This window comes from Xiphophorus maculatus, chromosome 8, assembly GCF_002775205.1.
Source record: "Xiphophorus maculatus strain JP 163 A chromosome 8, X_maculatus-5.0-male, whole genome shotgun sequence".
Taxonomy (NCBI): Eukaryota; Metazoa; Chordata; class Actinopteri; order Cyprinodontiformes; family Poeciliidae; genus Xiphophorus; species Xiphophorus maculatus.
In genome coordinates, this window is record NC_036450.1 from 24,613,554 (window position 1) to 24,640,886 (window position 27,333).

At 40.6% G+C, this 27,333-nt stretch overlaps 1 protein-coding gene across 3 annotated transcripts in view; it reads left to right on the forward strand.

Annotated features, from left to right (window-relative positions):
- Positions 1 to 27,333, forward strand: part of LOC102236192 (tetratricopeptide repeat protein 28-like) — a 115,198-nt gene that overhangs the window by 53,052 nt on the left and 34,813 nt on the right. For all 3 annotated transcript variants that reach the window (XM_014473687.2, XM_023338511.1, XM_023338512.1), the window contains 6 exons: positions 10,870 to 11,017; positions 14,823 to 15,095; positions 15,173 to 15,303; positions 23,490 to 23,711; positions 24,793 to 24,981; positions 25,075 to 25,171. In XM_014473687.2, the coding sequence (XP_014329173.1) occupies positions 10,870 to 11,017; positions 14,823 to 15,095; positions 15,173 to 15,303; positions 23,490 to 23,711; positions 24,793 to 24,981; positions 25,075 to 25,171 (1,060 nt within the window). The remainder of the gene's footprint in view (positions 1 to 10,869; positions 11,018 to 14,822; positions 15,096 to 15,172; positions 15,304 to 23,489; positions 23,712 to 24,792; positions 24,982 to 25,074; positions 25,172 to 27,333) is intronic.

Below are 27,333 nucleotides of genomic sequence, written 5' to 3' on the forward strand. Positions count from 1 at the left end.
ATGTTTACATTATGTTCTGCATGTTTCAAAGTTATCTAAGTTATTCAAGATGTATATGATGTGAACAGCTTTGCATGATTTCTTTATAAGCAAACAAAAGCCCAAATCTTACAGATTTTTCCTGTAAGTCACTGTATAGATTCCCCTCATAGGCCTTTTTTCCCCTATTTATTTTCAATCCATCTGTTGACACTTGTTCCATTTTCCCTAAATGATTCGAGAGAAAAAAAAAGAAATAATAATTAATAATCCGCATATGGACGGTAAGCTTGTAATGTAACGGCATGTACATTTCCTTTCTTTCGCTATTATCCGTCACGTTCAAAACAGATAATCCTTTAATTGGATTAGTCAGGCTGAAAAAAGAGCTGCGGCTGAATCAGCTAGCCCAGGGGAGGAAAAAAAAGAATCATGAACGTACGTGCAGCGCTCATACATAAAATGAATCCAGTGTGCTGAGCAGCAGAAGTACGCTTCCAAGATCAGAGGGATGGCAGAGCACTGAGGATACGGCACATTAACGGCTGAGTGTTCTTCTCTGCCTTTAGTGTGAGTTGCTGCAAGTTGTGAGCTTGATCTGGGCCGGGCTTTCCAGACAACGTCGCTCTAATTAACTTTGCAGGGAGCCATTAGGACGTGTTCTCTCCTCGCCCTGACTCACAGAGTGGGAAGTTCATGCACTCTGTTCATCCCTGGAGCCTGTTGCAGTCGGCCGCCCTCCCTGCTGCCCTCCTGCTGCCCTCCACCTCTCCTCACCTCTCCCTGGATGATTGGGGCCTAATTAAGAGAGGGAGAGCCCGGATGGCGCTCGCTGCGACGGGCGGAGGGTTCAAAAGATAAAAAGCCCGAGTGTTAAAACGGAGGAATGAAAAGTCTCTTTACGTCAGGTTTTAGATATTAAAATGAACCTGATTTTAGAATCAGACTCAGAATGCGTTCATTGTCGTTGTGCAGAAGTGCAGTGGAATTTCATTTCAGTCCAGCCTGTCCTAAGAAGACAAAACAGACAGATGGAGGACAGGTGTCTGAGGCTCCAGCCCTGGGATTCAATGTAGGGTTTCAAAAAAACCTTTCAAATTTATGATGCTGGTAAGCTAGTTCTCTAATGAAACTCCAGTTAAAGGGGCGGTATTGTGTGTTTTCCAGGCACATAGTAACACAATAAAGTAACTATATTACCTTCAGTTGTTACAGAAATGCTGTATAATTAACTAATATTAATAGCTCCTGCAGTACCTTTAAGAAAGTACAATATTTGCATTGCATTATAATTATTGCCTTATCAAGTTTTCTAATTCGACTTGTAAGGTTTCCTTCTGGTTTTCCATGACTTTTATTAGTATCCGACCTGCAGCAGTGTTATGTTTCCCAGGCACATGGCGCCATTTTATGGCACAATCAAGTAACTTCAATACCCTCAGTTATTATGAAAATGCTGCAAATATAAAATATGACTCAAAAGAAATTTGACTTCTCAATATAACACCTTGAAATTGGGCCTCTGTCTCTTTAAGAAGCTCCTGCTCTTCCTGACACATCATCACAGCAGCGGTCCTCCGTTAAGCCTTCGACATCTTTCATAGTAGCGTTGGGCTGGATAGGTCCACCAGGTGTTTGCTAATTGCTGCTGGCTAGTCTGAAGGAGCCGAGTGGAGGAGGAGCTCTGTGGGAGCTCGGCTTGGAGACTGCAGCTCAGAAGGAGAAGCTTTCTGGAAATAGTCGGGGTTTTGTGAGCGGACGTCTTTAGGCATCCTGGAATGGTTGCCATGGGAGATTAAAAGGGTTTCTCAAACATGAATGAAAGGATCAAGCAACACTCCAGGGATGTTTTTGATGAAGGAATAATGTAAAGAAAAAAAACAATGTTGTTGGCCCCAGCAGGTAGACATGCTTCTGTTTTGTTAAAGGTCACAGGGCAATCAGACCCATCTTAATGAACAACCACATCCACAAATCCAGCGGCTTCCCATTGAATGGCAGCCTAATTACCCAGGCAACCAGGAACGACCCCTCCATTGCGATACAGTTAACATGATCAGAAGGCTGCTGGGATTCCCTGCCCGATTCCCCTTTGTGCATATTTTTCCATTCATGTGCCGATATGCGAGTGTGTAGATGTGTGTGTGCGTGTGGATTAGGTCCACAGAAAGATGAGTTGTCGGCTCCTGGGAGTGTCTTTACATCCGGAAGAGCATCAAGGGAATGACTTGAGTTCTGCACCTAAAGATAATTAAAAAAAAAAAGGGAATTGCTTTTGGTCACCCAGAGACCAGAGATGTGTGTTCGCTGAGGTTAACTCGGTTGTGACAGAGAGAATGCTTTTCTTTCTGTCTTTCTTTCTTTTTTCAGTCTCGCGTCAAAGTCCCAGGCGTCCCACTCTGCTTATCCTGGAAGACTTAAAATGCACTTAGTGGAAAGTAACACTTGTGGCCCCCATGTTTGTGTGCTCAAGCTGCAAATAGTGTTTTCTGGAAGCCCGCGGAGTAAGTGCCAGGGATCAGGTGTTTGAACAGCTGCAGCCGAGTTAAAGTTGGACCACTTTAAAACAGATAAAAACAGAGAATGAAAAAAAAAAAAAAACGTCAGCTGCTTCTCTTGGTTGACCTCCAGAAATCACATTTCAAAGAGAAGCTGATAAATTCCCTCTGCCGTAGCAGCACTCAAATCAGCAGCACCTCTTTAACCCCGTGACCCCTGAGCCAGTAGACAATGAACACACACACATACAAACCTACACACACACACACACACTTCAGGGTTTTTGTTCTGTCTTCAACAGGATCTTATGTCCTAAATAAGAACTTTTTATCTGTAACTTTTTCCATAACTCTTAGTTGTCTTACCAAAAGACACGAAGCAATAATTCTATCTACTTATTGTCACCACAGTAGTATTAGTTTGGTTTCTAACTAGTTTTAGTCCGTAGTATTGGTTGTTACTGTCTCATGTAGGTCTTAAACGATTAATCGTGATGAATCGGTTGTTGAAATAATCAGCAACCAATTTAGTAATCAATTAATCGTTAACTGGAGCATACAGATTCAAGAAAAGGCCATTTTCTGAGAGAACATTGTAAGAAAAGTCAGAAGTGTCCAAAATTGATACGTTTTTCACTTTGCACAATAAAAACATTTTTTGTCTGCAAGTATGTTTTTCCCAAAACTCCTAAAGTGGCAAATTTTGTTTAAATTTCTGTAAAATAAAAACATCAAACAAGTCAAAGAGTGAAGTTTGCAAGGTGAAAACTTCCTGCAGCCTGATGTTTCCTGTTCCTGTTACTTTGATCCGCCACATCTTTGCAAAAAGTGACCTGAGCGTGATGGAGTAGCACAGCTTTCACTCACTGACAGAACCCCTGTCTGCATCATCTTAATTCACATTATGTTCTAACTGAATTTTGCCATTACGGTACAAGAGCAGCTGCCAAATCTAGCAGCTGCATTCATGTGGGAGGACGTGGAAGACTTTCACAGAGTCATTACACACTTCACTCAGGATAGATTGTTGGTTTTTATTTTGTTTTCTTTATGTATGGAGACTCACGGTTGAGATGTTTCTTGTACTTGGTTAAAAGTGAATATGGTTGTTAAAGACGTGTGACGTTAAGTGCAGCATCAGAGACATGTCAAAAAGAGTCCACTCATCGGTGACCTTGACAAGTGTGGGCTTTACATGAAGAAAAATATGTTTTCTAAGAATTTAAAGGTTCAGCTGGACCTCCACCACACAGAGGTGTGTGTTTCTACGGGACACACACCGCAGCTCTCCACTGGATAGTCCACAGCTGGTCCTGTAACATCTTTATTGGCCCCAGTGGAAACGGAGCTTATAGCCACTCCAACTCAATTATCGCTTCTTAGCGAGTGTCCCAGAGAAACGATGATAAATATTCATGCAGATTAACCTAGCACCAATTAGTGAGTGTGTGTGCATGTGTGTATGTGTCTTTTTCCATAAGCTGGTAAATGTGTGTAAACTCTGAATTTGGTTCTATCATTTCTAATTCTGACATGATTTATACCTGTGACTGAATACTACATTTCTTCAGGTTGCAACTTAATTTTTAGAATATCTGCCTCTATTTTTTGCATTTATCCTCAATTATCACACATCCAACTCAGACTGTCTCTGTGTTTTCCTTTAGGGACACACATACAGCCTCTTCCTGTTAATTTTGCAGTATTTAAAATGCAAATTTGTAATTTAATGATGGGTATTGTATTGTTGTCTGAAGATAACATATTTTACATTGCACTTTAAACACAATAGATAATGACTAACTGTACTTCCATTGACCATATAATTGCACAATTTGACATTTCGAAGATAAATTTGTTCAATGGAAAAACTGCAATTTTGAAAAAACTCATCTCGGTAGAACTCAGGCTGGACTGCGCTGTTGGGTTCATTCTGATGGGTCCGCCGCTCCTAGATTCCCCACTGCTCCACGTTTTCTCCATGTGTTGTTCATGGCTCTCATCACTGTGACGACCTGGAGTCCCAGAGCTTTAGCAATTTCAGTCTAAACCTTTCCAGCCAATTACTTTCTTTCTCATTTGTTCCTTAATTTCGTTGGATCTCTGCATGACGTCAAGCTTTTGAGAATCTTTTGGTGTTCTTCGCTTCACCCCGGTCTGGTTTCAGAGGCGTCTTGATCGAGACCAGGTGTGTCAATAATCATCAGGTCCGGTTGTGACTAGACACTTGAACTCAGGTGTGATAAACAACAATATGTTTAAACGGGGGAAATCGCTTTTTCCACAAAGAGCCATGTAGGTTTTGGATTTCATTTCAGAATTGCATTTTGTTTGTGCTTGCGTTGTCTTCGAGTGAAATTTAAATTGATTTGATGTTCTGTAACACTGAAGTGTGACAAACATGCACAGAAATAGGAAATCAGGAAGGGCAAACACTTTTTTCCCCATCACTTTAACTTTAACTTCTGTCTTGATACAGCCTTTCGATCTGAAGCTCCTACCTGCCTACAGCTGAAATAGCATCTCAATGAATTAACATCTCCTGTGAATGTAGCAGCAGATACGATGTCTGATGGTCTCTCATGTTCTGAGTGTTTATCCTCAGAGCGTCATCCTCTGTTATCTGTTAAATGTGTTCACTCAGGATGGAGGCGGTGGAAAGAAGTCGGGTCAGATCCATTTTCTCTCCATCTAGATCCAGAGTGAAGGTTTCGTCTGGGCGTTTTTAGCACAGATTCTGTGATTTCCAAACGCATCAATCTCTATCACGTCTGTGTTTTTGTGATCCTCTCTCGGTCAGGCCCACTCTCGCTCGCTCGCTCCCTTTCTCCCCGCCGCCATTTGTGCTCCCATCTGCTCTCGATTAATGTGAGTTACGAGCGGTAATTGAAGCATCTGTTCATCCGGTGCGCATCCTTTGCTCCGACACGTACGACACCTCCCTCGCTGGATGGCTCGCACTCCGGGGTTTAGTTTCCACTGATGTGTTTCTGCTTTAGAGATGAGCAGAAGTCAGAAAAGTTTTTATTCACTTTGTCACAGACGGAAATATCTCAATTCAGATTTATGGGTCGTTTCTTTTTTTAACCGACTTGAAGCTCCCTTAGACTTTCCGTCATACTTTGTTGCTTTATAATCTTTATTTTTTGTGCTCTCAGTTTTCCATTTAGGTCAGAATTACTATGTTTCATTTCATAGGAACAAGTCCTTACACCATAAAGTTTAATACTTTTTTTGTATCACTAGGAGAGAGTGTTTATCGTTTATCATTTATTGTGATACATTTTTTATCATAGTAAGAATGTTGTTTTATCATTGTCACAATAAATTCCAGTTAAAGTTTAAAATCCCCAAAATGGTCAATGATGTCAAGATTGTTAATATTTTACTATTTTCTCCAGTGTTTGTTCAATGGGAGTATCAATAAATATCAATACATTTGAAAATATGATTAAATGCGGTTACTGTGAGTAGTTTATTGATACAGACCTCACTTCTGTCTGTGACTGCTGGTGTCTGAAAGAAGTGCATTACAAATAGGTAGGTTTTTGAGAGCAATGTTTATGTATATTTGGTGCAGTAATTGTTGTGCCATGCAGTCACAGCCACCTAAAAAAAAGGTGTAATAAATCGATTTTATCGCTACTCTTATTGTTATCGCAAATTCACAATAGTACCTGAAAATATTGTGACATTATGTCCATGTCGGAATATGTATTTTAGTATAAATCCATATGTTCTCATGTTTATTTATTCAATAATTCAGGCAAAAAAAGTGTTTTTGAATTGAAAATATTTTTCATATTCTCAATATATAGTTTTGTATTAAAATATGATTAATTGTGATTAATTTGTTACATACCCTGCAATCAAAAAACTTTAGTTGAGTGCCACCATTGGTTAGATTTCTTTGAATTTAATAGAGTTAATCAAGACTGACTTTTTTTCCAAGTCATGTTTGCTTTGATGTAGTGGATGAAGGATAAATTATGTGTCATGTTCACCATAAACCATGTCCAACATTCTGTTCAAAGTTCCAAGTTTCCTTATTTCATTCCTGAAAATGAAATCATAAATTTACTTTAAGATCAATTCTTCATGTTTATTAATTGAATCGGAATCGTCCATCTTTCTTTTTTGTTTTTTTGTTTCTCATCCCTAATCAACAAACTTTGGTGCTATCAGACTCTATCAGTAGTGTAGCACCTGTACAAAACGATGTGCAGCACAGAGCAGAGCAACAAATGAAAGTGCAGAAGTTGCTAAAACTGCAGCGGGAGACTTTTACTTCTTCCTACATGCGAGGCCAAAACGAGCTCCGCCGCCTCTAGAGGGACGTATCCGCTTTCTGGCTGCTAATGTCTGGTTTGCTGAGCTATGTTTATCTGTTTATTACTGGACGGCTTGTGTGGAGTGGGCTTTTAAAATGTTTTCATGTGAAAGAAAGCAGCTCCCCCGCTGCGGCTGACAGGAACTCCATGAGACTGAAACTAAACGGCGAAGTTTTAAAGCTCAGAGGAGCGGCCGCTGAGCGAAGCGCTCCTCCATTTTCACAGTGGGCTGTACTGTTCTCGTCGTCATCTGATCGATTATTACTCTCCCTGGATGCTTTTATGTGCACAGAGAGAAATGAATACACACGCACACACACACACACCATATGTCATTAATATAAACAGACTGCAGTACTGTACACAGCAGCTAAATTAGCCCTGTCCCTTTTTATCGATCTGTTCGCTTTAACGGACAGAGAGCTGTCAGCTGATGGTGAAGGATCTGTCTGCGAGGCCGACGGGGAGTCGGTGGGAGATACCTGCAGTCCAGACGAATTGCTGATATCTGACAAGCTCTTTCAAAGTGTTTCAAAACACCGCCGCGAAAAACACAAGGAGAGAGGGAGAGGATGTGTTTAGGATGCTCAGAGAGGATGTGGTAGTGTTTGTTTGTGAGGGCGTCTCGGTCCTTTTGTGTGTCCCACAGGCAGCAGGGCCAGACTGAGCTAAAAGTCAGAATGTGTTTATGGGGGCTGTAGGTGGTGGTAGAGGCAGACTCTTCCTGCTGTCAGTCTCTGGCATGTTCACACCCCAGATAGGGCTAAAAAGCTCCAACACACACACACACACACACAGGCCCCCACATATCTTAGCTCCCACCACTGCATACATCCCCCACTTTACACGTGGTGCCGCACACACATCCACTCGCGCACAGCCTTGCAGAGATAATTGCATACGTTCTGTGATTGTAATATTCCTCCTTGGATGTAATCATCCTGGTTTGATAGAAATCACCGTCCCACAAGCTCAAGAATAGAAGGTACAGGAAGCAACGCATCCTCTTTCCAGCAGCCGAATCAGTGTGAGGGAGACGGATTGAAGGGGAAGCGCTAAGTAGAGTCGGGGAGACAGGTGGGGCGTCCATATGTCGCCGCGGCTACTAACTCGGCTGCCCGTCCCGGTCCAGACCTGCTGCTCTCCTCTCCAGCTTGGATGGGGGTCAGAGGTCGGCTGGCTGTCTCTCTCTCACTCAGCATGGACTCTTGGCATCGACGCTTTGAGCTCAAACAAAGTGAGAATCTGTCCTTCTGATGCTGCTTTAAAGTAGAGACCTAACTGTGAAAGCTGATTTTTTTTTTTCACTTTGATTATTCGGAAAATCTAAACCAGAGGAATCTTAGACTATCATCACATGGACTCTTATCTTGCTGCATATTTAGGAGAGGTATTATGCAAAACTTACTTTTTTGGAGCTTCACATCATGTTATAATATAATTATTGAGCATTTCTGGGTAGGACATATACACTGACTTAAGGACTTTTTAATCCTAAATGCAAACTGTACATATTTTTTGTAAGCTTTTGGCTTAATTGCAGCTCTGCGAGTGTTGTTCTTTCAGCAAATGTCCTTCATGACACCGTCATAAACATGACATAACACCTGTCATGTAAGTCTTCATGAGTATTTATGACTGTTGTCATAAAGTGTCATTTGGTAAATCATGACACTTTTAATACGAAGTTGATATTATTCAAAATGTCTTTGTTATGACAACTTGACATTAACCAAGAAATCCTGACCTGACATAAATTTGTTATAAAAGTATTACTGATTAAACTTTAGTTTTAATAACGCAAAGCTACATAATTTTTAAAGTTATTTAAGACTTATTTTGGACTTACTTTTTTTTAAAAAAATTCAGACTTGAATTAGACTTGCCCCTTAAAGATTTTTTAAAGATTTTACTTAAAATATTGGTAGAATCTTTGCTTCCTAAACCTATTTTTTTTTTTAAAGCTGGCTTTTAACTTTGTGCGTTACAACGATTGCATCAATAAACGAGAACATGTTTTGTCTGACAAAGTGCTTTCAAGGCCTCAGCTGCAACTCCTGACAATTTATCCCACTTTGCGTTAATCAGAAGTGAAATGACACCCTGACCTGCTCACAGTTAGCATCAGCGCTAACATACTGAGGACTAGAGTCTTCAGGCATTAGATTAAACCTGTCCGCCGACTCCATTCGTTTCAATCTAGCCGTCTAAGGACGATTGCCGGGGCAAAGGCGGCGTGGGCGCACAAAGTGGCGGGCGGGAACGAGAGCACACACGTAATCTAATTCCTCTCTTCTTTGTCTTCATTCGGTCCCCCGTCATGACAGATAAAGTTGAACGGGAGCAGAGAGGGCAGGATGATAAATGAGGGAGAAGGAGGAGAATGAATGTGAAGACAGAGGTAGACAAGACAATTAAGTTACAGTGAGGTCAGCAGTAGGAGAGTCTGTTTGTGGAGCGTGTCAGCTTGATCCTCCTCATGAATTTGATGTCATGATTCATTGTCTCTAATCTCGCTGAGAAAATGTGTGAGGGCTGCTAATGAAGTGCGCGCCTCCTGTGTGATGCCGCATTGACTCTTTAATCAGTTCAGTTAGGTGGAGATCGCTGAATAACTCTGCCGTGTTGCAAACACAGTGCTGTGAAAAGGCATTTGAGCCTCACAGACTCCACTTTTTCCCCTTTTTGTCACAATTAAATGTCATCACACATATTTCATCATCAGACAAAGATAATCTGAGGTAATCCAGAAAGTTGTTTTCAAACTTCATTTATTATATTTTCAAACCAAGCTGGCCTTATTTAAAAATTGGACTTTAGGTTGGGCCTAAAAAATCCAACACAAGTGTGTCCGACCCGGACCCGGCTAATTATCTATAATTAAAGGACCAAGCCCGAAGTAAACCCAACATATTATTTAAATTAAGATTTCACTGCTTTTATTCTTAGACCATAATTTAAGTAAGCAGTGTAACTACTCCTGCTTGTAGCTTTTGTTTAACGCTCCATTTTGCTGCTTGTTGTAACGGCAGGGTGAGTCAGGTGCAAATCATCTGGATGGTTGATTGAAAGCATCCTGTCTCCGCCGTTGCTTGAGCAGAGCAGTGTACGAAGCTTGTTACAATCGACAAATGATTAACCTCTGCACCCTACTTACTTTCTTCATTTCCTCAACAGGTTAAACTGTCTATTCCTCCATTATTTTACTCATAAGTGGATGAACACAACTTTATATCATGCATTCTCGTTTGGTTTCGTCTGTACTGCTGTAATAAATGCCACAAAGGCTTGAGACCAACCCAACCATCACGAAAATATCAGACCCAGCCCGGCCCGACTGATAGATGCCAACTTATCAGTCAAGGAGTTTCAAGGTCAAACCAACTGCTGGACCTGGACTGACCCATGAAACTTGAAGTACCACTGAGTTGCGCAACAGGACAACGATCTAAGGCCATTGGATCATTATCGTATCATTATCAAGTCCACATTTTATTGGCTCAAACCAACCAAAGCAAGATTTTGGTATCTTGGTGAACGCTGAGTTTGTTCACCGTTCATCACTTTAGGATTAAGATGAGTCATCCAGTGATTGTAGAAGCCTAACACGGTTTCCTGTCAAATCTACGTTGTTGTAAAATCCTTCCTTTAGGTGTTCTGTCTTTTGTGACCAGTACCTTCTCCACATACCCATTGGTTCCCACATTAGGTTGCTGACTTTTTTTTTTTTTGCATATGTTACCAGAATTGGTTTGATTCGTGGCCAAATCAAACCAATTCGCCAGTTCCCGACCTTCCTTTTTGTCACTGGGTGTAAATGGATGCAAGTGGTTGACATTTCAGATGTTAAATATAAATTTAGAGCTGCAGTACGTAACTTTTCTAAGAATATGTTGTTGTTTTTTACATATCTATTACAAAAACTGTCGCTATGCCATGGCAGTATAATAGGAGACTGATCTGTAAAAAAACAATCCTTCCATGGGAAATGGAACCAGCAAAATAGGACATGTTTAAACAGAATGATCAAAAGAAATTTCTGATTGCTTTTGTCTCTGCAGGCCTACTTTCGACAAGGGGTTGCCCTGCAGTACCTGGGTCGTCATGCCGATGCGCTGGCGGCGTTCGCGTCGGGCCTCGCGCAGGATCCCAAGAGTCTCCAGCTGCTTGTCGGCATGGTGGAGGCGGCAATGAAATCACCACTCAGAGGTAATCTAGACATGTAGATAACCTCACCCTGCTGTTCAACCACAGCAATGCCGAAGCAATCCAACAAAAATCTGAAACAAAAAAAATAATATATAAATTTAACCAGGTTAGAGATACTGGAACAAAGAAGCCTTTCAAAGCAACAAAAAGAAAGTATCTATTTTAAATAGATAAAGTATCTACTTTCTTTTTGTTGTTTTATTCAGGAGACGACTCCTGTTGAAGTGTGATGGAAAATGTGTGTGATTATTCTGACTGAAACAGAAGAACCTCTGACTTGAAACAGAGATGAGAGAAAAGAAAGTCATGAAAAAGTAGGACGAAGGCAGGAAATGAAGCAAAGTATTTTGATGTAACAGAAAAGAAGCATATACAAGATAAAACCAAAACAACTACAGGTATGTTATTCATATTAGGTTATTTCCAGGGTGGTCTTGTGAGTTCGCTTTTCTTATAAAGGGTAAAAGCTCCTGACCTGTTATCTTACTTAGTAAGAATGTAAGAATAAGTGATCTTTCCATTAGTTGTTCTTGTTTAAATTATCTAGCATAGCTGATTTTCATTAAATTGCCCCTCAACCAGTTAGAGGTTGCCTTATTTTGAAACTAAAGAAAGAAAATGGTTATTTTACAGGTGTTTTCACACCTGATAGTCCAGTGCATTTCACTTTCACACTGCACTGTGTCAAACAAACCAAACCCTCTGTGAAAACCTGTTCACCACCTTGCCTGTGGTGGCGCTGCATCATTGAAGGAAACGACATAAAGACCTCAGAAGAAGACAGTGTTCTCAGCTTCCTTCTGCACAAAATGCAAACACAAATTGGCGTGTGCAGCAGTTGTACAATAGTCTGCTTCCTTCTTTTGGATTCCTGTTCACACATTCATTCAAACGGCGTCAGAGTTCATTTCAAGAGAACCGAGACCGAGGTTTGCTAGTGGAGCAGAGTTCACTTTTTTGATCTTCATCAGAGTTAGATTACATATTCACACCTCCCCAACCAAACCGGACGTTCTAGACAACTGGACCAGAGTTGGATTAAAGCAGACTTAACAGGGCTGGTGTGAACACACCCTAAGTTTGTTTTATCAGACCCGTTGCATCAGCTGTTGCATGTCAGTGTGTCTCCCTGTTGCCCTTTCAGGACAAATCTTGCAGGATATACTTGCAAGAAACTAAAGTAGTGAAACATTGGACGTCTATCATTTGCTCCTCAAGCTCCTGTCAGGATGCTGACTGTTACGTCAAACTGTCATCGTTGATGTAAATTTTTGCTAAGCACAAACTAAGGAGGCTGCCTTGGGAGATGGGGTGTCAACTTGTAAGAAATGTCTAATTTTTATAGAACCCTTAAAAAAAAAGACATGAAGAATCTCGAGAAGGATCCTCCTCTTCACCGCTGTCAGTCTCTGCCTCCCTCCTCTTCCATCGGCCTTCACCGTGGCCCCACCTGTTGGAGCGCCTGCTGCTTACCCCGGCGTTGCGATCCCAGTAACACATGGAGGATCGCTTGCTTTGAAGATTACAGAGGATGAAGTTCTGAGGACGGCTGCTACTGGGTGGTAGAACTACCTCCCTGTCATGTGTCACATCTGCAGTAGCCGCTCCGCTGCAGGGTTCGGTTTCAAGTCATGTTGTCATGGCTGCTGCTGGATATTACACCACACTCCCATCACCATCCAAAGAGTCTTTCGTTTGCTTGTTTTTATGAAAAACATCTTGATTAAACTTAGAAGTTCTGCCTTTTTTGGGGGACTTTTTGAACAAAACTAAAATGTAGCAGGGTTCCTGGTCTGTTGGCGAAGTTAATACACCCCATCAACATGTCAGAGGGGTTTATTGAGAATGATTCATAAATTTTGCTCTCTGAACAGAAGTGACTTCACATTTTCATAGGCATTTACTGTAACTTGCCAAAATGGAGGATCTTTTTCTTTACTGATGATCGATACTGGATTCCCAAAGTTTGACTTCTGGACCTTTGTTTGATTGATTCTTTGGTTCCTTGGATCCATTTGTACCATGTTGGAATTTGTTTTTGTTTCTATTGTTGTTGTTCTTGTTTTTTTGTAATTGGTGTATTTTAGATTGGTCAACCATGTAGAGACTAGTTACAGATTCTTTGTGGTTTTGGAGAGAGAAAGAAAGTCCAGGTACAAAAGTAAAAGCTGTGAATTTTAGCAATAAAACTCCAACTAATCAATCTTTTACAGTGACTACACTGGATAACTGTAGTCACTCCAAGCTTTAGTGAAATGTGTTACCGCAACAAACTTAATGCACTGCCATGATAAAACATCTTGATTAAAGATGTTTTATTACGTCTGAAATTGAATAAAAATCCCATCCAAGTATTTCTTCTCTAATCTACGACTTTCTTTTGTTTACGATGTTCCCAACCAGGATGCAAACAAACAGTTTCTCACAGATCAAATCAAAAATCATCAAGTTTTTTATTTAACTTTTTGTTTTTTTGTTTACATAGTTGTAAAGAAATTTTGCTCCATTCTTTGGATAATAGATTTAAATTATCCACAATTTTAGGTTTCGGAAAAACAAAAAGCTCATTTTGAGCAGTATTAAATGTAAGATCGCTAAATAAGATTTTGTCCTGCACACACACACAGATGTGTCGAGGAAGGCAAAGTTTTCTGGAACTTTAAATGAAATCCAGAAGTCGGATTCTAAATGTCGACGCAAACTATGTTTAGATAAAACTATCCTGACTGGAAGAAAATTCTCTTCAAGGTTCCATAAAGGAAATTGGGCATTGATAGTAAATAATTTCTATTAAAAAGTGAAACCGCTGATAAATTATGAATCAGTTCAAAAATCTATTTAGTTCTAAGGTGGCAGAATGAGATCGTTCATTTAAAATGGCCCTTTGACATGAATTCTCAGAAATATTATTTGTAAGGTACATATCACTTTAGTACAATGGCGTATGAGGGACACTGTAGACAGAAAAAAGGGGAGAAGGAGTAAGTTTGTGCCAAAGAATTAATAATGTTTTTATTAAAAAAAGGACATTTCTGTATTTGAAAAGTTGAAAATTTTCTTTAAAAAAAAGGACCAAGGAGTTTTGAGATTAATCCTAAAAAATCTTCTAGAAAAAACAAGGACATTACTTGGTTTAAAAAGTCAAACATTTGCTAGAAAAAAGAGAATAAGCTTAGAAATTTTCTGGAAAAGATAAGAAAAGTTCTGGGTTTAAAAAGTTTAATCAGTTTAAAGTACTGATTAAACTTTAGCTTTAATAACATAAAGTTACATCATTTTTAAAGTTTAATCAGTAATACTTTTATAACAAATTTATGTCAGATCATGATTCTTCATTAATGCCAAGTTGTCATAACAAAGACATTTTGAATAATGTCAACTTTGCATTAAAAGTGTCATGATTTACCGAATGACACTTTATGATAACAGCCATAAATATTCATGAAGACGTGCTCATGGTCATGACAGGTGTTATGTCATGTTTATGACGGAGTCATGTCAGCCTTATTCACACCCCGTCCAATAAAGTGTTACCGAATTTTTGAGATTAAAATGTTGAAAAATGTCCATCTTTGAAACTCTGAAATTTACTTTTTCTACAAAGTGTGAATTTATCTTTTTTTTTCTTTATCTACAATGACCCGTCATACCTTAGTGCCATCTATTGTCATACTGAAGGCCTTTCCTTCGTTAGTGGAGTGAAATGTATTGAACAGTCACAACTCGTTGCTTCATTTGCACGAAGTGAAGCTCTGTCGGTTCTCGGATGCATGTCTCTCTCTAAATGACGTCGTTTTGTTTGCAGACACTCTTGAGCTCACCTACCAGCAGCTTCAGAGGATGAAGCTGGACAAGAGCCCGTTCGTGGTGGTGTCCGTCATCGGCCAGGAGCTGCTGACGCACGGTTACCACGGCGCCTCGGTGGTGGTGCTGGAGGCGGGGCTGAAGATCGGCACGTGCTCGCTGAAGCTCCGCGGCTCCGTCTTCTCCGCTCTCAGCTCGGCGTACTGGAACCTCGGAGACGTGGAGAAAAGCATGGCTCACATGCAGCAGGACCTGGAGGTGACCAAGACTCTAGGTACGGAACGACGGGAGGGACCATGATGTGTAAAACGCGTGAAAAGCGACTAACGGGGAGTACGTTCAACTTCGCAGGAGACCAGTCGGGTGAATGCCGGGCTCACGGGAACCTCGGCTCGGCGCTGTTCTCTAAAAGCAGCTACAGAGAAGCGCTGGCCCACCACAGGAACCAGCTAGTACTGGCCATGAAGCTCAAGGACAGAGAAGTATGTCTGCATTGCACTCAGATAACACCGGCTGCTGCTCCGCTGCTTTCAGTCCACCGTTCAGTTCAGGTGGACGTCTTCTTGTTGGTTTGCTGTGGATTGAACTCTTTTTGTTTTGTGATCAATAAAGCTATTGGGTATTGATTTATGAGCTAACTCTGCTTTCAGTTTCCCCACAACTTCCTCCCTGACCTTTCTGCTGACCCTTGGGTCTTCACAATGCTGTACGTCGATGAACTTAAGTCTTTAAGGCTAAGTTCAGGTCCTTTTTTTTTTTTTTTGCGTGGTTGTTCAGACCACTACTTAAATGCGATCACAAGCGGACTATCGGTTTACGATTCCAAAGCGACCCGCAGGCGCAGAAGAAGAACTTTGACGTCAAACAGCAGCGCAACGTTTACGGATAATAATGGACGCCACAGTCTGTGGATCGATTTTACAGTTATTGAGCAACATGAGCAGACAGTACTGTCACAAGATCATAACAAAGACAAAGGAAGCTAATAAGTTAAGTGTCTTGCTTCAGTCATTGTTTACATTCTGATTTGCCACGTCTGACTTTTTCTGATGTGGAGCTATGACACACGTCTCACTTCAATGAGGTACAAGTTGGATAAAATGCATCAGGACCACTCAGACTGCAAAGACCTTGAAAACGGTCGGATACATATTCAATTTAGTATCGAGTGGAACAAATCACATTTTTTTGGGGGGGGTGAAAAGATCTGAATTGCGGTGAAATGAGTCACATTTGGCAAAAAAATACGATTTGGCCCTTATGTGTGAATGCAGCTTAACACTGTCCAGTAATCCTATAGGCCTTCATGGAGCAAACTGGATGTATGGTGACATTATTCACATGGAGTTGACATTATTTTCTAAATAAGTTACTTCTCAATCCAGTTGGATGCACTGAATCTTCTTTTAAAGGGCTAAATACAAATTGATGCCATGCTTGAAAAATTACATTTTCTTCTTCAACTTCACAATTCTGCACTACTTAAAAGATCCTAGGAGAACTTTTTGAAATTTAGTCCATTTTTTTTGTTGGATATATATAAAAAAAGTGACCTCAGGAAAACAAGAAGGTTCTTTTTGTTTTTCTATAGACAAAACCAAATAATTTAACACAAAAAACTGGGGATTTCACTAAACCTCATCTCCCAACAGCTGGATTTCTATGATCCAGGATGAGACTGATTTATTATTTATCACTTCTTATACCTCCATTGATAGGTATTTTTCCTTTCGAACCTATATAAAACAAAGAACCACAGACAACGTATTATGAATTTTATAGCCAAGCTTTTGCAAAAGGAGAAAACACAGAGAACTGCTCCTCTGACCAGTTCACCATGTGTTCTGAAACTCTGCAGTAGAGCTTGTCTTTTTATTAACACAAAACAAAAGCAAAGGGGGCTGGTGCTGATAAGATTAGGAGTCCCCGAAACGAACACAATCAAACACATTTTTACGACTAAGGAATTTCTACCTAGGGGACAGTCAGGAAAAACAACAAAGGTCGTAAAACTTCTGATACAATCAACTAGCAACCCAGTTCCTAGGTGTGATAACTAATCAAAGGTCTGAGAAACACATTGTTAACTGTTTCACATGAAGATAAACAGACAGTAGTGACTTCCAGGTCATTTAAAGAAGAGAACTTTTTAAACAGAAAATCACTTTAAACAGAAGATCACTTTAAACAGAAAATCACTAAGATCTATAGACTTAAGGTGAACCAGAGTAAGAATGAAATGATAATACCAAAAAATCTCTAACATCCATCCTCCCTGCTGTCTCGCTATCCTTACTGGTCTAAAGGAGGACGGGGAGAAAAAAATCCATTTTCTGTGGAGTCTGTTGAGAACGTCCGTCAGTCGTTCTCCTCTGTTGTTTTCATGCCTTCGCAGAGGAAAAGGTTTTCTGCATGAGTTGTGTTCTTAGAGCAGGAGACGCTCAGGAGTGGAGAAACAAGGTCCACGAAAAACACTTTCCTGTAGCTGCGTTATGGATACGCTATAATCACTGTGAAGCTGAAAAATAGCAGAATTCAATTAGATTTTATAATTTTCTACCAAACCATAAAGAGAAAAGTCTGGATTCATGGAGAACTCTGAATGGTTTACAATAATTTCATCACACGAATGTGTCCGAAGAGCAAAGAGTCAGTGTGATGAATGGATAAAAAAAAAGAATTAATATTGCACCGATGTTGAGTGTGATTAAAATAATTCACATTCTGATTTTAGAGAACCAGCATGTGAACAAGAAGTTATCATTGTAATGGCAGAGAAGCATTTCAACAGAAAATATGCTTAAAATCTCCGGCTTCTGTTAAAATTCACTTTCAAACATTAACACACTAATGATGTGCAGACAGAAGAATTACAGGAATAGCTAGTCAAAAATGTTGCAGTGCATCCACGCTGCTCTTCTGCAAATTTGTTCAATGATCCGAAACGTTAAAGTGTGACACAAAAAAAAAGCAAAACCAGATTAAATCTGGGAAGCGGCAAATGCTTAGTTGCAGCACTGGACAAAACAAAGTCAATGATTTTATTTTCTATTTCATTTCATTTCAAAATTCATTTATATCCTCCATTTTGCCAATAGTTTTAATGTTTTTCAGAAACCTTCCAGACCTTTACTGGCCATGTTTGTACCACTGCAATCATAAGAACTGAAAATCTGATAGCAAATGTTTTTCCTACCTACTGATTTCACTCACTTTAGTTTTTCTGTTTCCACACAGGAATCGAAATCTACACTCAATATTTCTGATGAATATTAACACAAACTCAGATTCATCTGATTTATTGTAACTGGAGCTGTACAATAAATCAATAACACATCGTGATAGACGTGATTGAGATCAGTAGATAACATGGCAGATAAAATAATTTGACTGAACTCTGGTCTTGAACCGCACAGCATTCTGGGGGATGTAGGAAATATTTTAGCCGCTCAACCTCTCACCGCCGTCTGAGCAAGGTATCGACTAACTCACTCACTTTGGTTACCTAGCAACAACCTGTTGAGTAACAAGTTTGGCCACTGTGCCTCATAACTGCTTTAACAAAATAATAGTAGCGGAGTGAAAACTGTGGATAAAACAGGAAAGGTCACGGCCTGCGTTTGGCAATAATTCAGATATTTAAAACAAAAAGCTAATCAATAGTTATCAATGTCGGCTGATGGGAAACACTTCTATCTAAGCCCTAATTATAAGTCAATAAACCCAATCTTATCAGCAGCTCCATCACCTTTTTACAGATTCAGAGGCTCCACTGGATCCAACTGAGAGCACTGAGATAAAACACGAGGTTTTAGCTCAGATTTGAAAAACAATCAAACACCTGCTAGAAAGAACAATGAACGCTGGAGTCAATTCATCTGAATAAAAGCGTGCGGCGTGTATTTGTGCTGCTTTGTGTGGTTTTTTTTGTTTGCTTTTTTAAATTTTTTTATGTCAAGTTGAAGCTTCCGTCAACTTTTTTTTAATGTCAAATTCTTATATCTCCTTTAGGCACAGACTGAGCTGTGAGTCGTTCTGAAACGTCACAAACTTGTTGTTCCGTCTCGGCGCTCTTTTCTCTGACGGCGGGTCGCTGAGCCTCACCATTATGTTTAACCTGCCGGGGCGGACGGCCTCAACTGGACAACTGAGTCCAGCACATCTGCTGCTGTCGTTTCAACCGAGTCACTCATTTGACAACGAAAAAATAAAAAAAGTAGATCAGCTGGCCGCAATTAAGCAAACATTTACCTTTGTCAAGCAAAACCCATCGAGTGGAAGGCTGGTGGTGAGCTTTTGTTTGACGGCATGTCACACTCCCACATGGTGAAATGCTGTTTTTGGGGCCTAAAACACAGCAGCATCCAGCATTTCGGCTTCCCAATATGAGTTTTATTTAATATATTTCAGATATTGTCTCCTTCCTAAAACAATGGCTTATTTTTTGACAAAAGTGATTTTTTTTCCCCCCTCTAAACACTTTTATTTTTTTTTCAAAAAATAGATTTATTTGGGGTTTTTGCCTCTTTTTGCACAAACAAAATAACTTTTGGGGAGAAAAAAAAGACTTAGGACGTTGTTTCAGGAAGGTGACAAAATGCTCTGCAAAAAAAATAGGCAACATTTTTGCAAATAATTTGGAGTCCATGTTCCACAGGCCCATCTCTACTTCTAAAAAGGAAATTTTCCTCATATATACAGGGGAAATGATCTGCTAGTGGAATTAATACTTTTTCATTAATATTAAAGAATTATTTGCTTAAAATAAGCTCCCATATCTTGCAGAAAAATTACTTGTGAGTTAATTTTGTCTCATTTCAAGCGTACTAAGATATTTGCACCAGAAACTAGACCAAAAATACTTTTGTGTTTTTTGCAGTGTACCGGCGGGCCACTGTAATAATCATAAGTATTAGTCATTCAAAATGGTTTTCTTAGGAGTAACACGACAAAAGCAATCAGAAAAAATTATTTTTAGCGGCGCACATACCCTCCTCTACTTACAGTGAACTAAAAGACACGATTGAAAGCTGTTATTTATAGATGAGGCCGTAGTTTATGAGATCTGTTTTGTTCTTTGCATATGCAGACATTTAGATTGATCTAATCAGATGAAATACATTCAACAGTGATCAGTGCTGATTTGCTAAGTGCTTCAAAAGCGTCCAGTTAGCTTCTTTGAAGACAAAATAAAGAAAAAGAAGCAATATGAAAGTGATGGGAGTTTAAATGTTTGTCATTTTGGATCTCCCACACAGAAAACCTAGCAGATCAAACTCGGGTCTTGCCTCAGATTTCTCCCGCTTTATTTGGGCTGGCAGATTTCATCACCTAACCGCAGAGGCTGACGTGAAGCAAGTTAAGCCAGTTTTACATCAACTCTAGTTTTTTTTTTTTTTTCTTTCCAGAATGCCTCGCCGAGGGTAAAACCTCGTTCTTTTTCACGCAATCGAGCTTCAGCTGCTCCGAACCTCCCGAATCCCCTCCGGTTCGCTCATCGAGCTCGGGGCGACGGAGCGCCAGCACCAATATTCCTCCGTCTCTGCTCATTTCCTTTTTTTTTTTAGAAAAAATTGTTTGTGCGTTAGATTTTGCCTCGCCTCATCTGCCTTCCCTGATCAGGTTTTCTCCTTTTTTTTTGTTGTTTGTTTTTTTGTTGTTTTTTTTTTTTATCTCTCCTGATTAGATTTATTCACAGCAACAAAAGAAGCAGATGTAAAGCTGTGACAGGATGGATGTTTTGTTTATTTTTTTAGTTTTTATGTCTCCTCTCGCAATTCCTCCTTCTCAAGTTGAAATAAACAATCCAGACATTGAGCGCAGCACCTGAGAGTCCCAGACACCACATGATTGGATTTTGTTGTTTTTTTTAGGTGTGTGTGTGATGATAATACCAAAAAATCTCTAACAGTGTGTGTGTGTGTGTTTGTTTCTAATACCTTGTGGGGCCCATTTTCCTGACATATACTACGTTGTGGGGACACACTGCTCCTTGTGGGGACCGAAGCCTGGTTCCCACAAGGGGAAACGCTGTTTTAGGGTTAGGGTTAGGTATGTAATGTTTAGGGTTAGGATAAGGGTAAGAGTAAGGTTTAGGTTGTAGAAATTAATGGAAGTCAATGGAAAATCCCCGCAAAGATAGCTGCGCAAACATGTGTGTGTGTGTGTGTGTGTGTGTTTTCTGCTGCAGAGAAGAAGAAAAAATTCCTCCTTGAGGGAAATCAAACTCTTGTCAGGCTAGTTGACTGTACACACACACAGGCCTGCTCGTCATTTATTAAATTTCCCTTTTCCTCGGCCGGAGATATGTCAGCTGGATTTTATGTGTTTGCACTCATCACCATGCTGGGAATTGGGCTTTTCTGTCGTCGCAGACAGACTCATGAATACACATCGGGCTGAGATGAAAAGAGCAGGGCGTCCTCTTGTTAATTAGACGAGCTAAATTCCACTAAAAGGTCAGACCGGCTGTTTTCAGTGACACTTTTTAGCGCTCATTAAGGCCCCGATTTAATGTAATGTGAGCGTGTATTATCTGGCAAAGTGGCTGGTTAAATGAAGGTTTACAGTCTCTTTTCTTCACAGAGGTCACTGAAGCTGGATCTAATGCGTGTCATTTCACACGCGTTGTTTTCTTCAATATAAAAGATTGAAAACTGAGTTTATTCAAGTTTTTTTTTTTTGCATAAAAATAATAACCGAGTGATACCTGCCAAACCTCCAGGGCGGTGGAGGGGAGGGGGAGGGGGAGTTGTTGACCCTGGAGTGCCCAGGGAGAGGCGCTTCAGACTGGGATGGAGTGGTGGAACGCTCCCATCCTCTGGTGGGTGACAGAAATTCAAAGTGGTGTGTTGTTGTTAGTCCTGATTCAGGCTGCTTGTGCTCCAACACCAAGTAGCATGATTACAGTAACTGTGATTGCATGAAAGAGGTTATTCTGACAGGGCTGCTCTTCACTTCAGGACAGAGTTTGTGGATAATTTCATCAGCCTGTGTGTTCGGGGATCTGTGTTTTGTTGGAACTTGACAAATTAAAGTCATTGTGGCTGCTGCCAGGAAAACAGGACTGTTTCTGCAGTGCAGTGGAAGTGTTGTGTCATACTGACCAGCCAACACGTTGTGTTATTGTTTTATTTTGTAACTGTGGCGGCCATCACTGCAAAGTGTTTAAGAGATGGCTCACGCTCCACCAGAAAAACATGTTTTTCCTCATCTGTTGTTTTTGCTGGGTTTTTTTTTAATACTTAAATCTTTCAAACCATCAAACAGATTTTTGCGTCGGACTTTGATAATGAGAGCAAATACAAAATGCAATTTTTAGTCGATTATTTTATTTATTAATAATAATTTATTTAAAAAAAAACAGATAAGAAACAACATCATGACATCTGGAACTATGTAGAGATCTACTCATAAATTTCTAAGGCTTTGAGACTGCAGCGAACCACAGTGAGTGTCATTAGTAAATGAGACAAAAATAAAACATATGAGAACATGGAAAACTTTACCAGGAGTGGTCAGCCTACCAAAATGGCTTCAAGAGAGCATCAACAACCAGGTAGCTGGTTAGAAAACAAACTAAGAATAAAACAAAAGCACAGCAATCCTCAGAACTGAGGTTCTTGTTCATGATTGAACATCAATAAATAGACAGGGCAACGATAACATTCATGAAAAACTGCATGGATCTTACAGTAAGAAGAACACAAATGTCTGTATCACGTTGGCCAAAGAACATCTTCATGAGTCCCTGGAGTGTAAGGATGCATTCACAGCATCCCTGTTGTTTAGTCTGATTTAGTTGAACTCTAGTTTGTTTGTCTAGACAGTCTGGTACATATGGGGACATACGAATGCACAACTGAACTCTGACGCAGACAAAAACGGCGAACTTTGGTGCGGTTTCTATGCATATGTCAATTTCCAGTGGACTGGAAGCAGGAAGTGGACTTTAGCACAAGGCATTGTGGGTAAATACAACCAAAACAAATGTGCGAGTCTAGCACTAGAGGAGGAAGTGGCTCATCATCTTTAATCAAAGACAAGTGAGAAATCCTACAACTGCTAAATTCTGACACTACTCCATTTTTGTTTACATTCTATGAAGAAGGAAGTTGCGCTCAGTGTCTTCTTCAGAGGTTTTCTTGTTGTTTCATTCCAGTGGAACCACTGGCGCTGCACCAGTGGTTCTTGGTGCAGCGCCACCACAGGTGAGGTGAGGATCAGGTTTTATTAAACGGTTTGGATCGTTTGACATAGTGCAGTGTGAAAGAGAACTGCAGCAGCTGAAAGAGGAACAAATGTTGTGTTGATGAGTCTACCGGACTATCAAGTGTGAAAACATCCTTTGGTAATTGACATCATAGAAACAGTAAAACGTGGAGGTGGCAGTGTGATGGTGGGGATCATGGTGTGCTATGCTCCATCAGGACCTGGACAACATTTCACTGCAGATAAATGAATAAATTTCACAAAATGTCAGAAGACATTAAGACATTTAAGATTCAAATCCCTTAGGTAACTATCCAACATGCTTATTTTCTACCAAGTATTATTTTGTCTTGCCAAATTGGAAGGTCAAGGATCGTTTTCCTCTCCACTCTGTGACCAGCATGTCCTTGTATTTGCTTGTGTGAGTTGTGATTGTGCGCACTGTGTGTGACTGCAGGCGGCGTCGGGCGCCCTCAGCAGCCTGGGCCATGTGTACACCGCCATAGGGGACTACCCCAACGCTCTGGCCAGCCACAAACAGTGTGTCCTGCTGGCCCGCCAGACCCGGTGCCAGCTGTCTGAGGCGCGCCAGCTGGGCGACATGGGTGCCGTTTACACCGCACTGGGAGACTTCCCCAACGCCGTCCAGTGTCACGAGCAACACCTGGATATCGCGAAGGTACGAGAAACGTGACGTGAGAAGCATTCACTCACCTTTCAGGTTTTTTTTCCTGTGTTATGTAGTTCTGTTAATGTTTTTGAGGTGATTTTGTGACAGGACAACATTGTAGATATTTTCACCAAAAAACTCTTTGCTAGAAATTTGCTGGAAAGAAAACACAGAAATTATTAAATCAATCTCAGAAATTTTCTAGAAAAGCCTGGAAATTTATTAGATTGATTTCAATTCCAGCTAATTTCTGAGCTTTTTGGTGGAAATGTACTCCTCCTTTTTTCTTCTTTATATATGTAAATATATTTATACAAATGTGTGCATATAGTTTATATATGTCTAAAAACTTTTTAAAGCCCTGTATATTTCCTTTTACCTAACAAAACTGCACCACAGTGTTGCTCTATCAGATAAAATCCCAATAAAATCCATTAAATCCATGTGAAAGTCAATTCAATGGTTCAATGGTAGTGAATTGCTGAGCTGGACTTTTATGAGGATACAAATTCTTTTAAAAAAAAAAATCTCTTTAGGTGGCATGTGGACAAACATGTCTATTTTTATATTAGAGTCTTACAAACTAAATGTTTCCTTGAAGTCTTTCAACTATGGTGCTTTTTGGTGACATGGAAGAAAAATAAAATAAAATAGTGACCACGACTTAAATAGCTTATGGAAATGACTTATTTATTTTGTGGGACCAACTTGACTATAACACAACTTATTTACTCGTGGGCATGAGTTAATAATCTGTGGTCACCAGTTATTAAGTTGTGAGCACTTAAGTCCACGAGATTTTAAGTTGTGACTCATGCGAAGGAGATGCTTTATTCATGGCCACAACTTAATATTTCATGGAAACGACTTATTTATTTTGTGGGAACAACTTAATTATAGCAATTTGTGGCCACGAATTAAATAAGTCCTGACCACTAGTTGTTGTTGGGGTTTTTTTTTTCCATGTCACCAGATGAGCTTTGTAGCTAACAGCAAGTATTTAAACTTTTTTCATTATTAGCAGCAACGTACAGTATGTCTTGTCAAGAATAGCAGGATTTTATTGATACAGTGTTGATGTCTTTGGCAGTCTATGGAGAACCGGAGAGAGGAGGCCCGGGCGTACAGCAACCTGGGCAGCACCTACCACTCGCAGCGGGACTTTGACAAGGCCATATCTTACCATACCAAGGTGCTGGAGTTGGCGCGGGAACTGTCGGACAGATCGATTGAGATGAGGGCGTTCGCCGGTCTGGGTCACGCTGCTCGATGCATGCAGGTGGGCAGAAAACCTTTTCAAGACACTCACTGTAGATCGTCATTCCTGAACTACGACTTGATGAACGTTGTTTTTATTGTGACCTTTCTCCAGGACCTGGAGAGGGCCCGTCAGTACCACCAAAGCCAGTTAGAGATTGCTCAGGAGCTGCAAGACAGGGCGGCACAGGGCCGGGCTTCCTCTAACCTGGGTAACTCCACTCCCGCGGTTGTTCAGGTTTTGTTTGTGATCGATGGTTTTCCTCTCGGTGGCGGAAAGCTCTGTCAGCGTTTCCACACAGGACCCTTTAAAGCCTCATTAAGCTGTTGAACCACTTTGGACAATCTGGTTTGCATTGAACCGCACCGTTAGCAAGCCCAATGAAGCGGCGTTGACACGTTTCTGCATCAGAGTTGGCCGTAGCGCTCACACTGTGACACTGCGACAACCTGGACTTCTATGATGAATCAGGCGATGGGAGCGTTAGATAATGCGAGACTCCATGACCAAACCTGTTTCTGTTTTCAGAGCCTATCACATGACTCCATCGGTGGCTCTCTGGATGAGCAACGCTCATGTTTTATTAAGTAGGTTTTGGTTTCTGCGACCCCAGTGATATCTGAGAGGCTGTGAACCCAACTCCAGTGCTGAGTGGACAGCTCACCATCCAGGGCCAACATTTGGGCCCTGAAAGGGGCCAGCAATTCAAATATGACCCCATGAAGCTGCTAATAATGAAAGTATTATCAATTGAGAGCTTTTATTAGGGGTGAGAATCGTTCACCAACACACAATATGACTCGATTCTGATTTTTGGGACCACAATTAGACTAAAAATTTATTTCTTTCCAAGTCAAAACAATTATTCAGAATGATTTTTGCTTAAACCTTTTGGTGTGTAAAGGATCCTCCTGAATTACTTCAGTCTGCTTTGGAAGGTAGAATGACAAAATAGAGATAAAGTGACACGTTTATTAAATTTTAAATGTTTTTTTCACAGAGAGAATACTACACCTTTCTGACCACGGCCTCCTCTGTGGATAACTGCTTTGCAAATTTCCATCCAGAGATTTTGAGCCATTTGACAGTCTTTGAAATTATTTAGCAAAGCATTATAAGAAGTCTACATATTTCCGCACCACGTCGGATAAACGTCCCGTAGTCATGTCGCCCGCGGATACAAAAAAAATGGATACTGGAAGCGGACTGGCTTTAGCGAAATAACAGTGCCTGCCTTTGTAACACAACCCCTGCTTTTACATTTGCTCTTCAAACCGAAAAGGTTGGAAACATGCAGCTGAGTTGATCAGTGAGTTCTTGACCTCTTACCGTGGTGAAATGTTGTTCTCATTCTCTCTGCAGCCGGCTGCGGTGTTGTGTGTTGGGCAGCGTGTTCACATTGCTCACTGCCAGCTCTGTCTGCAGAAGACGAACCCTAACATCTACCTGCACTTCACGGGCCACAGGATGTGCCTCAGACTCTCTGAACTAAAAGGCCCGAAATCGAGCAGATCAACCGGATTCATCCCGTTTCCTCTCGCCTTCTCATCTCGGTTTAAAGACAACAGAGTCGTGTTTTTGCCGTCTGAAGTGAGAGAGAGAGAAAACGGAGCGCAGGAGGTGTTTTGATGTGTGACTAACAGGCCTAAGCTGGAGTTGCTGACACTCTCCTGACAGACGAGCCTCAGTCTGTGGTTCAGATCAATGTTTCAGCTCATCATTTATGGATGATTACAGTTCTTTGACTGCTGACTTGTCAAGCCTCCACTCTTCTCTCCTCCGTCTGTGTCTCCGTCTTGTTTTTTTCATTTTCTACCTCTCTTGTTCTTACCCCTGCTCTCATTTCTAGTAAGAATGAGAGGGAATTCAATTGAATGAATGGCTTTTATATCAGATCCTATTGTCCAGCTGCTCATTGAAGATCTTTGTTTAATATTGGGCTGAAACGAGGAATCAAATTAATTGTAATGAATTGAGATAATCGTCAACTAATTTAGTGATCGATTAATCAATAACTGGAGGCCATTCGCTAAAAGAACAACATACTCAAAGAACCACCTAAGACGAAACTACAAAAAATATATACATTTTGAATTTAAGATAAGAACAAACCTCTGTCTGTAAATATGTCTCAGCCAAAAAAAACACCTAGTTTTAGCTTCACCGTGTCACCTCGCCTCCAGGAGGCGATTGTTTCTCAACATCCGAGGGTCCAGACCGTCTGGATGAGGCAAAGTGTAGAGCAAGGCGCTGGTTTTTACCAGGGTACAGTGAAATAATAACGTAGCAGTTTTATTTCCATCGGGCGTTTTGACTCTTTGGATTATATTTAAGCAGACCCGGTTAATTCACAGCAACCGCTTCCCTCTCTCT